The sequence below is a fragment of the Aythya ferina genome (genome assembly GCF_964211825.1).
Source record: "Aythya ferina genome assembly, chromosome: Z".
Taxonomy (NCBI): domain Eukaryota; kingdom Metazoa; phylum Chordata; class Aves; order Anseriformes; family Anatidae; genus Aythya; species Aythya ferina.
Genome location: NC_140299.1, coordinates 84,638,481 through 84,653,694, shown reverse-complemented (window position 1 = coordinate 84,653,694; position 15,214 = coordinate 84,638,481). Strand labels below are relative to the sequence as shown.

The 15,214-nt window shown below is 44.2% G+C and overlaps 1 protein-coding gene across 3 annotated transcripts in view; it reads left to right on the top strand.

Moving 5' to 3' along the window:
* Window positions 1–15,006, top strand: part of PAX5 (paired box 5) — a 144,693-nt gene extending 129,687 nt beyond the window's left edge. For all 3 annotated transcript variants that reach the window (XM_084504272.1, XM_084504270.1, XM_084504271.1), the window contains one exon: window positions 8,598–15,006. In XM_084504272.1, coding sequence (XP_084360398.1) covers window positions 8,598–8,674 — 77 coding nt within the window. In that variant the 3' untranslated portion in view covers window positions 8,675–15,006. The remainder of the gene's footprint in view (window positions 1–8,597) is intronic.
* The last annotated feature ends 208 nt before the right edge of the window (window positions 15,007–15,214 follow it).

The following is a 15,214-nucleotide window of genomic DNA, read 5'->3' as shown; positions in this document are numbered from 1 at the left end:
CGCAGAATGCATGTCCTGGTGCGGTCCTACATCCCAGTGCTCTTCCCTGGTGAGTGGCTGCAGATCTTTGTTGGGGCATGATAATGCTCTTAGTTCCTCTTGCCAGCAGGAAGCCACATGCCAAAACCTCTTGTCTTCCTGTTTCTGCTCCATAAAATCATTTGACAAACACAAGGCATTGTTGGAAGACTGGATGCCCATTTCTGGAGGGCAGGGAATCCTATTTGTACAAAACTAGTGGTGTTTTATTGGGACACCTGCTTCAAGAAGTTGCTGTGTCTGTTACAGTCAGATGTGAGCCCCTGCACTCTCTGCGATGTTATTTTCTTGCTGCCTCCAGCCCTTTCCCTTTCTCCCAGCCCTCATGTTGTGCATGCTCTTCAATTGTTCTTTCACCAAATCCAGCTTTTCTTCTGCAAGGGACTGTCGTGCCAGTGCAATCTCACTGATGTCTGCATGGGCTTTCATAAATGGTGGGGGGTAGGAGCCCTGTGGCTCATGCAGGATCATGGCCCTCATGTGAAGCATAAACATAATCCATTTTACACCACTGTCAAAAGCTGGCCCACTTTGACCTTGTACACATGTAGCATGCAGTAATTAGAATTTTTCCCTGCATAATTTGCATGGATGAGGTAAGTAAAATACCAATTAATTGTCATCTCTCAACACAGGAATAGCATGCCTTAGAGATTTCCAGATTTATGGATGACAAGGCTGTTATATGTGACCTCCAGCGGAGAAATAATTTTGAATTTTTGTCTTTTTTTTTTTTTTTTTTTCATCCAGTTTCTTTGTTTTAAGTAATTGAGTCCCCATGTAATTGAGCCACCCAGGCTGTATTCATCATAGTTCTTGTCCTTAAACAAATCCTTCGGGAGCAATAGACAGCCTCTGCCTCTCATGCCATGGTGCTGGTATACTACTGCTATTTGCTGTGCCACATTTAAGGGTTTGTTAGTGCTTCCATCATAAATCAGAGAACAGATCTTCAGCTAATATAGATGGGCATAGCTGTACAAAGCCAGGGGAGACCCTGTGCTTAAACCCGTAGTTACCATGGCCACAGCCAGGAGTGCCTGCAAGACTTTGGTTTGGCTGCATGAAGGAAGCCGCTTTAGCCAGTAGAAGAGTGCATGCAGTTATTTCCTAGTTCCTGGTTTTGCAACTCCTTTGGAAGCAGATGAGATGCTTTAACCTACTGCTGAAGGGAGGCCTTGGAAGCCAGGTCTTGCATGTGCATGGCTTCTTTTTTTTTTTTTTTTTTTTTTTTTTTTTTTTTTTTTTAATTTTCCTGCAAACCTGTGAATAAACCAGCAGGATTTTCAGAATAAGTGAAAACCCAACTCAAAGTCCTCCTTTCTACATAACAAGAGTGGCTTTTGGCAAGGCTCCTGGGTTGCAGACTTGTGCCTGCAAATTGCCTGCAAGTGCAGGAGAGGATTTGCTTCTTTTTCCTTGTTTTCTTTTTGGATGATAAACTTCTGGGGGCAAATTCTTTCTCTTCTTTGAATATGTGGGGGGACCACAGCTGAAATGAGTGTGTGCTCCTCACCTTAAAGTGAATGGACTGTAAGGCTCACATCTCAAACCAGTGAGCGTTTATACAGTATTTATTCAGTAGCATGCTGTGAACATGTGTTTAAAGGGGGCAAGGGCAAAAAGATTTGAATGCTACCATTTTCCTTCGGAAACTACAGATTTATTGAACCTGAAATGTTGCACAGCGTAAATACAATAATAATTTTTTGTTATCAAGAGTTGTTAAATCTATACTTTTAGATTCCTTGTTTTTATCCTATATGAAGCATTTCATTTTGATATTTTCAAAATTGTGTGTTTCAGTAAGTACACTATCAATCACTGCTATATCATGTTATGATTGCACTGTGGCACACTGAATGGGAATGATGAGACTGAAAGCTTTTGATACATTGGAAAGAAAAATAAATGGGAATATTTGTTCTGCAGCAAGTCCTCAGGAAGAACTTACTGCTCCTTTAGCATGATCACAAAACCAGAAGTGCTGGAGTTTCCTTTGGAGGAGGAATTCCCCTGTCTGGCCAGTGATGGTTTAAAATACCTGCTCCACTTTGCTTCTGTCATCAGTGTAGGTATTGCTGAGCTGGTTAAGATCTGACATAATTTGTAGCTCTCTGTGGTGCTCAGGTAGTATCTGTCTATGGTCACAGTGTAAGAACTAAGAACTGTAGCAGTGAGGTCTTGACTGAGCTGAACCTTTGAGATTCCTTTTTTTTTTTTTTTTTTTTTTTTTGTGTCAGAAGAGCACCAAAAGCAAAATGGTGTTAAGTTTGAAAATGCATTTACTGGGAGTCTACTGGACCTAACTGGAGCATGGAGCTCTTGTCTGTGCCAACATTGTGCTGGATGGCAAGGCCGGTGAGCAGGTGCTCCAAGAGACACTGCAACGTCCAGATGCAGCCATACAACCTAAGAATGTCCATGGTTGGCCATTGTCTGTAGGTCTCCTGTATCATGCAGAGAGCCCAGTTATCCATACTGTTCTGTTATCCTTGGGAGCCTAATCTGGCACTCCATTCATGTGCCAAGATGCCCACTAAACTCAGTGGTAATTCAGGGCAAGTAAGAATCTGTTGCAGAGCCTTAAATGCCTGCTCCAAGTCTCCTTGCACACTCAGAAGGCTCTGTGTTACAAATCTGAGCACCTGCAGTAGAGAGGAGGTTAATTTAAGCTATATCCAGGATGCTTCCACTCTTCTCAGTATACGTGAGTACATTTACTAATTCTCTCCTGAGAGCAAGCTCTGGCAGTATCAGCCTCAAAGCAGAAACCTTGACAAAATTAATCAGGACTGGTACATGGACTGACACAGTTTGTTTTACTAAGTCCCTCTCCCTTCACCAAGATGAAATTGTAATACTCTAAGCACTTAACAGCACCTATGTTCAATTAATTCCCTGTTCTGGCAAGGAAGAATTGCACTGCAGCAATCACACCAGGCTCAAATCTGTGAAAGAGGAATTTAAAAGAGAGATGCAGTGATTTGCAAGTGCCAGCAAGAAAGGATACTGGGGTTGAAAAATGGTTTGGGGGGAGGAATAAGGAGAATATGAATAAAGAATGTTAAGAATAGCATAAAGACTTGGGTCATTAGTCCCTGGTCTTGTGTGAATGTGGAGCAGCAGTGAGAGGAGTGAGACAGTTTCTCCACTGTGAGGTAGGACTGTGCTCTGGGGAGGCTTGCATGAGGTACAGAACAGCTGTATGGCCCACCAGAGAACCAGCTGCTTGCTGTTGGTTCCATGCCTGCTCTGTGCTTGCTGCAAAAGGAGCACCAGGCAGCCCACCCACATCTGCTCCGGCTAGCACATGAACTGATACAAGAGGGTGACCACGCACCTTTCTTTCTGGGGCAATCTGAAACACTGTGGTCTTTAGCTCTTGTGGAGGGGGAGAGAACCAACCTACAGTCCTCCAGAGTGGTCAAGAGAACCAGGGGCAAAAGAAGAAATCCCTTCACTGCGGCAGCTTTGTGGCCTCTTCCCACCCTTCTGTCCTGCCATCAACCCCAGTAGTACCAATACCTAGCTCTTCAGCATGGACACAGCAAGCATTTGCAGCATGTCTTGACACGACTCGTCCATCCCTGACTGCAGCAGCAGTGATGGCAATCCCTGGGTTTCTATCAGGCTGTGCAGGGAGGATGGATAATGCAAGAGCTGGCTGCTGGTGTCGCATCCATCTCAGTGGCTGTAGCCAGGTGTCCTCATGGAAGCAATAGGAAGAGGTGGAGAAAAAGGTGTCTTTTTTTTTTTTTTTTTTTTTCTCCACCGTGCTGTTAATGACCTGAAGCTGCTATAATACAGGGATGTGCACAAAGGCGTGCACACAAACATGCCGGGAAGCAAGCATGCGTGCACTGAGGGCTCAGTCCGTCACTGTCTGCAAGGCCTGGCAGGCATGCCGGTGTAGAGTCTGCTCAACAAGCACACGCTAAAAGTGGATAACAGGAAGGCAGTCTAATGAAGAAAAACGATTCAATTTCATGCTGGCTTGTTGCAATAACTTCTTTACCGTTCTCTCTCATTGCTTTCGACTTGATGCTGCTCACGGCAGGTTTTGCTTGATGTGCTGCTCCTTCTCCTGCATGGATGTGGTTCATGCGCCTTGTCTGGGAGGGCTTCCTCTCGGGGTTGCCTACAAAGTCATGGTGCTGGCACAGCCTCCTGTGAGGGGAGGGCTTAAAGCTGGTCAATTAGGATTATGTTCGGTTCTTCTGTGGGTTCCTGTGAAAGGATTAGAGAACAAGTAGGCACCAGAAATGACTGTGTCAAGAAATAAATTGATGATAATATGAATTAGAAAGGAAAAATGACAAAAGGATGGACAAGTCTATTCTGGATGGTAGTATGGTGACAGGGAGAAAGAGTGATTGCTTTGTGATGTTTTCATTTTTCCCTTTAAATACAAGCTATTTCACTGCTGAAATGTAAACTGGAGAAATGAAACCCAGAAGAAGTGTAAGGCCTCTGGAAAGCATCAAAGACATATTGCTGCCATCCTTTGCTCCAGTCCTCCTGGTGCCCTTGCTCTGTGAACACAGCAGTTTCACCTGGGTCTCCAAGAGCCTAGCAGTTTTTTTTACGCTGAGATGCTGTAGCAGCAGAGACAACTCAGATGGAACTATTGGGGAACAGAAACACGCCTAAGCTGTCTTTGCCTTAGGACAGAGTGGACATCTCAGTCGCCTGATCTCTTTTGTGCCACTTTTGCTGTATTACTTGACAGGGTAAAGGTGTCCTTTCTCCTGTTGTCATTTTGAACATCCCTCCCCCCAAATCAGTTAGACAGCAGGCAAGTTTCAGAGTTTGGTGAATGGCTGAGTTTGCAGCATTGAGCTGCAAAGGGCGACGAAGACGCTGAAAGGCCTAGAGGGAAAGATGTACGAGGAGTGGCTGAGGGCAGTGGGCCTGTTCAGCCTGGAAAAGAGGAGGCTGAGGGGGGCCTTCATCGCGACCTACAGCCTCCTTTTGAAGGGGAGTGGAGAGGAAGGCACCGCTCTGTGTGACCAGTGATAGGACCCAAGGGAACGGTGTCAAGCTGAGACAGAGGACATTCAGGCTGGACATCAGGAAGAGGCTCTTCACCAAGAGGCTTCTTCACTGGAACAGGCTACCCAGAGAAGTGATCACTGCACCAAGCCTGCTGGAGTTTAAGGAGCGTTTGGACTGTGCTCTTAGTCATATGGTCTGAGTTTTTGGGTAGACCTGTGTGGTGCCAGGAGTTGGACTTGATGATCCTTATGTGTCCCTTCCAACTCGGGATGTTCTATGATTCAGCGATCCTATGAGCTTAGTTTGCTCTATCAAAACGGCATCATTTACCCAGAGGCTTCCATTTTGCTGGGATGTGTACAGCAATCTTGGATGGCTGCGAGAATGGCATTTACTGTTCTCGTGAAGTTGTCCAATATTATCCTCTGTGAAATACAATTCCCAAGGCTGGGATTTGTTACTCTAGTGTCAGTTACCTAGAAGACAAGAGTCCAGGCATGGACAGCAGTTGTGGTGCCCTTGCAGGTAATGCAAGGCTGTCAGCACAACACTTACATAAATGTAAATAGAATGTGTACTCTCTGAAGTGATCTGCCCTTGCCTTTCTTGGTTACTGCTTAAAATACTTAAATTTAGTTAACAAATCTAGATGTGATGAGTGCCTACCTACAAGTTCTGCAAATATCTTTGCAAATGTTTACCTTGGCCAGTTACTTCACTGGCCAAGTTCAGAGTATTGAATTCCTCTGATGCATGGTTAACATGTGACTACCCTTCTGGACAACTGAAGCCACAGCCCTGAAACTTGGTTTACCTTCTTTAAACTCATCCCTTTGCAGCAGGTTTGCATGATATGTTGGATGGTTGAAGCACTGAGGACAATGCTCCTCACAGATGTGGCAGGCCCCTGTGTACAAACTCTGCTGCTGCAGCACTGACTGTTGCAGAAGCCATGCTCCCATGCCCAAATCCTGTAGTTTCTGATCCATCAGGGTTGCAGCAGAAAAGTATCATGTGCTTTGGTAGGACTCTGATCATGAGAAAGAAGTTTCTTTTTCATGGCTGTGCTGAGGATGTGCTATGCAATGGTACATATTAGCTGAGCTCCATTTTTTTGATGTATTGGCTTGTACCAGCTTGGAAATTGGCAGCATCAGGCTGGTGATAAAGCCTGAGCTAACTTCCTGACAATGTGCTCAGGAGGAAAGCAGAAGAAACAGGTGAGCTTGCATGTTAGTGGAATCCTGTTGGATCCAGCAATAGCAGTGTTTTGGGAAGTGTTTAAGCTGGTAGGGCTGTCTTACTCTTTCCGGGAAGCAGCACTTATTTTGCTGGCCTTTCTCATTCCATACCAGAGCTGCAAAGAGGAAAGAGCTGAGTTTTGGAGCCTGAGCACCTCAGACAGGTCATGTTGGGCAGAAAGTGAAGAAAGCCCTGTGTGTTGCAATTATAGCACCATCCTGAGCTGATAGTTAACACTAAATGTCCACAGGCTTCCTCTTAGAAGTGGTGATGTGATTCTAGCTCTGTTCTTGGGCTTTTGAACGAGTCATGCCTTTTTGAGGTAAACAGCAAAGCCAAAAGCACGCCTGACTTCAGACGGAGGCTATGAAAGAGGAGGGGAAGCCAAAAAATACTCCATTGCCCCAGTGCAGAGGCTTCTTGGCAGAGCGTGCAGAGGAGAGGAAGCAAGACAAAGACTCAAGGTGTGCAGTTGAATTCTCCTTCGTACTACCTCCACAACCTCTGGTGGCCCCATGGTCCTCCATGCCCACTGCTCAGATGTTATCTCATATGGAGGGTGTTAATCTCAAATGCAAATGATGTGTTGTGGCTGTGGAGGTGGTATGGATGGAGCAGTGGCACGCTGGGCCTATATAAGGTCTTTGGCAGCCTGTGGACCTGCCAGAGCAGAATTTGTGAATCTGTGATGGGAAGCAAAGGACAGAAGATGCATCTTCGACATCACTTCCACTGTTGCTTTGCTGAATTGTCCACACACCCACCTGAGGACTAGTGTTGTCACCATCTCCTGGAAGTGTCAGCTCCTCCACGTTGCTGAAGCTGCAGAAGTTACTATGACTGTGAAAAGCCACATGCCTGGGCGTGGAGAGCCTCCTTGCGATGCCTGTGAGGCTGTTGCTCATGTCCCAGGCAGAGCACAGGCAGGTTGTTCGGGATCAACTCACAGCTTTCTGGATGGGGTAGGGTGCTCTTTGAACCTGATACTACAGCCCATCCTGCTCCAGAGCAGATCCCTGTGTTGGCTTTTTATTGCTCGTCCAAACCTTTCTGGGGGGTTTTGGACACAAGAGTCCAGGTGTGAATCCTTCCACGGGGTTTCTTCCACACTGTGGCCTGCCTTACATTTCCTGAATGTGAAACTCTGCTGGTGACTTGGAGACTGAACTGACAGCACTAGGAAATATTTTTTGTTTTACTCTTCTTACACCACATCAGAGCTGGTTTCCTCTCCAGTGTACATGGAACTGATTTAATACTTTGTATTGTCTAGACAAATTTGTGTATGTCTAGATACAAGTGAAGTCTAACACTCTTCCTTATTTCAGCAGTCAATCCAGATTCAGTGATCACCCAGCCTACTGCTTAGCACTGCAGGGCAGAAAAGTCATCATCAATATTTTTCAGGCCTTGTCATGCTAGATGAGTGTATCAGCACTTATCAATCTGCATAGTTCACTCAGATGTGTAATACATGTACTGAATGAAAAAAATAAAATGTATCTTTATTTGATCAGCTTGTGAGTGAAGTGGCTGTTTCAGAAGCTGTCATATAGAGCACTTGATACTTCTTCAGATAAGATGTTATTCACTGTAGGTAGTTGTAACATAATTTCTGAGTTCAAACTCACTTTCACTGAATTCAATTTCACTACTAAGTGATATTTTCTGAGACAATTTCTCCCTTCAGCAAATTTGTTAGATGACAAAGGGCTTTCTCTGGCCAGACGGAGGCCAATGTAGTGTGGCCATCACAGAAGCAGATCCAGTAGCACAAATTTCACTGTTCTTTCTGTATCTTCAACATCATTGCCAGAGCTAAGCAAAAGCCAGGGGTTTATTCCTTGAAAGAAGTATCTTGAGAAACAGGGAAAATATTTTTGAGTCCAGTAAAATATGTTGAATACTTTGGGTTCAAACTCTGCATTCTTCTAAAAGGACAGAAAAATAAACACACACACACAAAAAAACCCAAACAACACCACCAGAGAAGTCAGAGTCCTGTAATGTTTTAGTAGCTGGAACAGTTCAACCTTTTACTCTAACAAGTAATCCACTTTTTGCAATGTAAATGAAATTAATGTTTTAGGTGGAGTAAGGGAACCAGATATCTGGTTCTGCTTGCCAGCAGAAATGCAAAGCAGCTCCAGCAATATTCTCATGCAGAATTTGTGACTGTGAATTTTATTTTAATCACCTGGCCTTTACTCCTCTGAGTCTGAACTCAAGCTGGAGAGCTATCTGCTGTCTGTGCTGGCACGGTGCAAGCTGGCACCATTCCACGTTTGTCTTCTTCACAGTGGTCTCTTCTCTTCCAGGCTCTCCATACTACTACAGCGCTGCAGCCCGTGGAGCCGCCCCACCTGCAGCGGCTGCTGCCTATGACCGCCACTGACCCTGGAGCCCGGAGCCCAAACACTTACAAAAATATACTGCCTGGGACAACTGCATTGAGTCACCTTGCCACAACCATGCAAGTCACCCTGCAAGGGAAGGAGAAAGTATCTAGTAGGAACAAGCTAATTGAAATTTTACTCTTTAGACTTGGTGAACTTAATATTGTTGTTTTCTTAATTCTGGAGGTGTTATCTGGGTCTCAAACAAAATGAAGAAACAGGAGGATATGGTTCTCCTGACACTTTATGTGGTCATAAAAATGCAGTAGTTTCATGTCTTTTGCAGCCGGCTGGCTACTGCTTTAATTGCCTGTGGGTGCCACGGCTGTATCTGGGGATAAGGAAGAGGCTTGAGCCTCCTTGCTTGGGGTGGCTTCCTCTTACTGCACACTGAAACAGGCTGTGAGACTCAACGCAATTTTTATTTTATTTTATTTTATTTTTAATTTTTGTTGCAAAGAAAGATCAGTCTGCTCAATTTTACACAAGCAGCACTGTAAATATTTGCTTGTTTGTATTACTATGAGTGACTTAGCATAAGCAGCAACATTGTACAAATATGAACTCAAAATACATCTGAAAATGTGTTTTGAAACTGGTGCACTGATTCAAAGAATTCAGTAAGCTTTAAGCAACTTTGAACCAGGTTAACACTCATTGTGGCTGTATTTCAGGCTGATATTACTTCTGTGTACAGCATCCTTTCTGACAGTGGTGTATGATCATGCTGTATGCTGGTATCAAACCCATGGGCAACAGAAAGACATGGGCAATTTTGTGACAGTTTATTGCTTAAAATTCATTTAAATCATTTGTCATCATAACGAGCACTGAAACAAATTATCTGGTTTCAAGTTAAACAGCATCCAAGAAGGAATCATAGTTGACACCTTTTGTACATCTCAATAGGTTGTATGCTAAAATCCAATTATGAACACTTTGAGAGGAAGGGGTAAAATAATTTTTGTGAAATGTACATGCGTAACAGGGTATATTGTGCACAAGGGTAGCCACATGTGCGCCCTGAAGCTAACTGGTGAGGGGGGCACTCATTTTGGGGGGTCTGTACATTTGAGTGAAGGCATCTCTCAAGTCATTCTAATAACATGGAGGAGAGCAATTTCAAATTCAAGCCACTGCAGTCCAGACTGGTGTCATGGAGAATTTTGCCCTGTTAATTCTGTGTTTCTCCCCCTCCTGCTCAAAGTGGGAGCACAAATGGTGACATTTTGTTCAATGTTCACTGTTTCCTGGGGCTAATGAAGAAAGCAGCTTACAGTTGATCTGGTAAGCAACAACTCCGATCACTGCTGTTCCCAGGGAACTGAGAAAAATGCTGATTTCTTCCTGCACTGTCCCCCTGCACCAGTCCCAGGTGCAGCTAACTTTAGTCATGTATTGGTAGAACGTATGTGCCCAGCCCCTTCTGAAAGCAGTGGGAAAACTCCCTGGCCCTGCTGAGATGAAGATTTGACTGTAGCCTCTGGCAGTGTGAAGCTCCCAGAGGCAGCCATGCTTATTTACACGGATCCGCACAGGCACTGCGAAGGGATCTTGCTGGTGTGTGCCTGTGTGTTTCCCAAAGTTTAAAAGGGGTTGTTGGTGTTGAACCTGAAATACAGTCCCATATACAATCAAGTAAAAACATTTGCTTCTAGTTTTACAAGTATTTCTTTGAAATGGCAACTACTGAGTTAATATTTCTCCCTTTCCTTACTTCCTCCCCCCTACGCTGCACCTCATCTCTTCTGCTGCACGTCTGGTATCTTGACCTTAATGGCCACTGATCCATTCAGAAAGAATCTCTGTGTGCTCTCCCAGTTTTGGTGGCATGTTTTATGTGTTCTCATGCTACAAAAATGCAGCCACCACTTTCAAGTTTCCAGGTGAGATGTGTTCAGATCCTCAAAAGCCATGAATGGTCCCATTGGTCCCATTGGCTTAAATGTTTCCATCTAATCCAGAATTAAGTTCTGTGAGCATGTGAAAAACTTTCCCATACAAAAAAACCTCCTTTTTATTTTTCAACAGTTAATAGCTGATACACACACACACACACACATACACACACATCTTCAAGAAAAATAAAAGCATGGGCAAATCATCTATATAGAAACCTTCTGAAGATTTGCTTTGTGTCACCCTTTCTAAGCCATCATGACATGCTGTGTGACTGTTTTGCACCCTGGTGGTAAAGCTGCAAAGGGAGTTTCTGTTCTTGGATAGTGCTTGTGTGGGAGTCTTCACACTTGTTCTTGACTGAGGTGTGCACATTGTGTGCAGGGGCACATACTGAATGCACCTGCCTTTCCTGTAATCTTGGGAAGTGAAAAGGCTATCTGACAATAGCTGAAGAGAAAAGAAGTGAACATTTGACAGCATGACATGAAGGTGTGGGTTATGGTTCCAGAACAGAGGTGGGGATGAGATATAAGAGCTACAGACACCACCTGGTCAGTGATTAAGCTAGTCTTAAAGCTACTGTTTATGTCTTTCACGTGAGGGAAGAGCATTTTTTTTTTTTCTTCTCACTAGTGGCATGGCTTGTATGACTTAAACTCATTTTAACATTCAGAAGACTAAACATGAGACTTCAGCAGGTGTTACTATGCTCAGGACAGAGACTCTTTTAGTTAGGGTAGGGACTTACAAGAGGCACAGTAGGTATATTTCATCCTAAGGATATATGCATGCCCGTGGATGAAATGACCTAGATGCTTAGGCTCAGACCTGGTTTGCCTTAATGCTTTCATCAAGATCCCCTAAGGATTGGCCCTTGTCCAGAATCATTCTGCAGTGCATGCTGGTGGGCTCTATCCAGCGAGCCAGCATGGGGGTGAAGGGCACACACGGTGCAGGTTCACAGGCCATGTACATGTCCCCTCCCTGCCTGTGTGCCCCTGGTTGCAGCTGCAGAGGTGAAACTACACCCTCCCTTGCACACACACAGCTGAGATCTGTGTCTGGCCCACCTTCCCAAAACACTGCTGAGGCTCCCTGGCAAATGTGGCCCACCTCTGTCTGCTAGGATTGTTTCTCTGCAAGAAAGACAAATAGGATTTAGCCCAATAAGTATGCATACTGTACTTCTAGAAAAGACACTTCTTGTCAGTATTTTCTGTTTCTGGGAATATTATGCCTGATATTTACAAACTCCTTTCTTCAGGAGGTCTTGACTTTCTGTCCATAGTCTTCATCATTGGAAATCTTATTCCTTGGAGAATGTCACTCATGACTAGCAGAAAATGGTCTTCCGAGGATGACGGAAAGTTGCCTTCTGCAGCTCTTTTCCTTTGTGACCCTGGCAAGACTGGAGGAATGCTGCCCGTCTCACTGGTGCACTGCCTCCCCTCACTCACCCTACCAGTCCCCCAGGGATGTTTGGGTTTCATTCAGCGCCACAGACTGCTAGACCTTCCTGTGATGTAGCACTGCTTCACGGGGCTCAGCTTGGGTCAATGGGGAGCAGATCAACAACGCTCAAACCCAAGGCAGAGGTGTGTGCACCTGTGCTGTTTGCAGCACAAATGACCCAAGCACTGCTGGGGATGTATGTCATCTCTAGCAGACGTATGCTCTGTAAAAAGACTGGCTGAAGAGACTGTTACAAAACTCTCAGTGCATAGGCTCTTTTTTTAATGTGCTGGCTGCAGTGGAGGCTGCTGAGTGAAGTGGAACCTGTAAGCAAGTGAGCATTTGGTGTTGCAAAAAGGGAAGAAAACACGGTGAATGCTGATATTAATCTGCTGAGGCTGTTTCAGGCTTTCCAGAACAGTTTTGGGGGTCATTGACACCCATCCAAAAGCACTGGGGCTATGGGCATGTTAGGCCCTGTTTATGTTTCACTCAGGCAGAATGCCCTGTAGCACCATGTATCAGTACCAGCCTCTTGCAGAGATCAGCCTCATAAAGCGTCTTTAGGCAGTTTCACCACTGAGTTGTTTAATGCAGCTAGATTGAGATTTTTTTTCAGTAGTGTGTGCTCCAGCAATAAATTTATCAAGTACATTTCCCATACAGACAGGTCTAGAAATAAAGTCTGAGAGATGGAGAGAGAGAAAATGCTGATGTAAAACTAAATCAACAGAGTCCATGAGCTAGTGTTACATGAACTGACTTGCTGAGGAAACTTTTAATCAAATACTATAAGAGTGTGACCATAAGGAAAACACAAAATGTTGTGGGCATTGAATTAGCTTAGCATCGATGTGCAAAGTTTCAGCTAGAGAGGCATTATTGTAAGATGGCTCCCACCGACTGCAGAGCTAAGCATGTCTCAGGACCAGATCCTTAGACTGAAGACTTTGATATCTATTAAATCAGAAGGCCAGAGAGTAAGTTTATTCAGAGATGCAGAGATGTCAAAGTAAAGCTTTGATTTGTGCTGGGACTGCAGGCTCCAGAAGCAGAGCCCAGGTGTTGTAAGCCTTTGTGAAGAAGATAGCAAAGTAAGAAGCAGCACCAGGAGAAGAAAAAGAAAAAAGAGAGGAAGGAGACTAACTGAAAAGTGTTTTTTGGAAGAAAAGTGAAGTTGAACAGAAAACTGATGGGGCATTTGTGATCCTTCCACTGTCCTTCTGCGGCTGAATTCTCTCGCTGATGCAGGGTACAATGGCTGTGTGTTGTGGAGAGCAGAGAGACGATGGGTTCACTCACTTCACGGGGTACTGGCAACCACTAGCTGTGCACAAGTGTTCTGCCATACCCCTTCTTGACTGATGGGATTACATTCCTTTTTTCATTTTCTTTAATTTCTCTCTTCTACAAGTCCTTGAGCATGAAGAAGAATGGAAGCCATGTTATAATGTTGCTTATTGCCAAGCACAAATATCAATAGCTCCAAAGCATTATGGCACATAGACCAGTGTGTGGCTGGCAGCTGGAGCAGCTGCACAGCTTCAGTTAAGTGTCCTCACTGGTATTGTAATCTTTCCTGCATGGTGCGTGCCCATGTGTGTCACTAGGACACCTGAGGTCATGGTCCATGGCAGGAGCACAGTGTTAAGCCAACCCCCTTGTGACTCTGTCCCAGCAAATGCTGGGAAAACCTGCTTTTCCTTCTGGATTCACTGAGACCTCTAGGGGGCCAGCAGCTCCTGGGTGCTGTACCCTGCAGTCTTGTGAAAAGTGACAGCCCTGTGTGGGGCTGCCCACAGGCAGGCAGTGCCAGGCTGGGCTGCTTGCACTGACATGGGCCCTGAGCACACATCCCAAGTCACAGCCTAAGATCACTCTGCACTGAAGGCAGAGAGCAAAGCAGCAGCAAAAGGCTCAAGACTTTGGCTAGGGACCTGCTCTGCACTGCTGTGCCCCTCAGACAGAAACTCACTCTTATTCCAGACATGTTACAGCAGCATGAGAAATTGGAAACATTCAAAAGGATTAGAACCTGGTTAGTATTGCTTTTCTGGTGGAGCTAATAAGACTTGGTGAGCAAATACTGAGTGGAAAGCACCGTATACAGGTGCTTGGTGCCAGCATTGCTCATTTCAGCATTGCAGGTGACTTAGTTGTCAGCTGTAGCTGTGATCTCTGCTTACTAGTCCTGAGAAAGGACAAACTTAATTTAAAAGCTTCAGAGTAAGAGCCAGACTGCTTTGCATGATGCAATCTCAGCACTGTAGTGAGTGTGCATGCCTGTGTGTAGAGATTTATGTGCACACCTGTGTGCATTTGTAGGCATGCTTGAATCTCCCAGTCTGTGGGGAATTGTTATGGGACAGACCTGAAGCCTGCTGGTAGCCTTTCCACTCAACTTGTGACCACGCTATTAAACTTGTGTGTCCAGAGTTTCCTACTCTGCCTTGTAAAGTGAGACAGAAAATGACCAGTGGGCATTTAGATCTTTCTTTTGCTTCATTCAGCCTTGTATTGCAAAAAAACTGTCCTGGTTTTTCACTTTCTAGTGGCCTTTGTACATTCTGAAATTACAGAAACTCATTTCATTGCAAATGGGATTTATTTCCAAAAATAAAAAAAAAAAAAAGAAAAGAAAAGAAAAGAAAAAAGAACAGACTTTTTTTTTTTTTTCTTTTTTCTTTTTTCTTTTTCTTTTTCTTTTTGTTCTTTCTTTCTTTCTTTTTACTTCTTGGAAACAAACTACTTTCTATTAGGAACTTCTAGCAACAAAGAAATACATATCTATTGTATCCACCAAAGTCTGCAATGCCTGCATTGAAGCTTAATTCTTATAAGAGAAGGGAAAAAAGAGAGGGAGAGAAAAAAAGCCTCCTTTCCTTGAAAAATACATACAAGCAGAAAAAAAAAAAAAAACAACAAACTTTCAAGAAAACTCATAAAAATAACTGTTGAATTGCCTTTGAAAGTAGGGGATAACATCTGTTGCAAAACAGATGAAAAATTGCTTCTTAAAATGTGTATGTTTTGTATTCTTTTTTTCTAGTAGGAAAAGAACAGACTTGAAATTTTGGTGTTTTTTCCTTAGTGCTGTGTGTTGCTTTTGTGTGTTATAATATTTGAATGTAATTACAGCAGTGCCAATTTGCCAAAGATGTTGAACATTATTTTGGGGTTTTTGT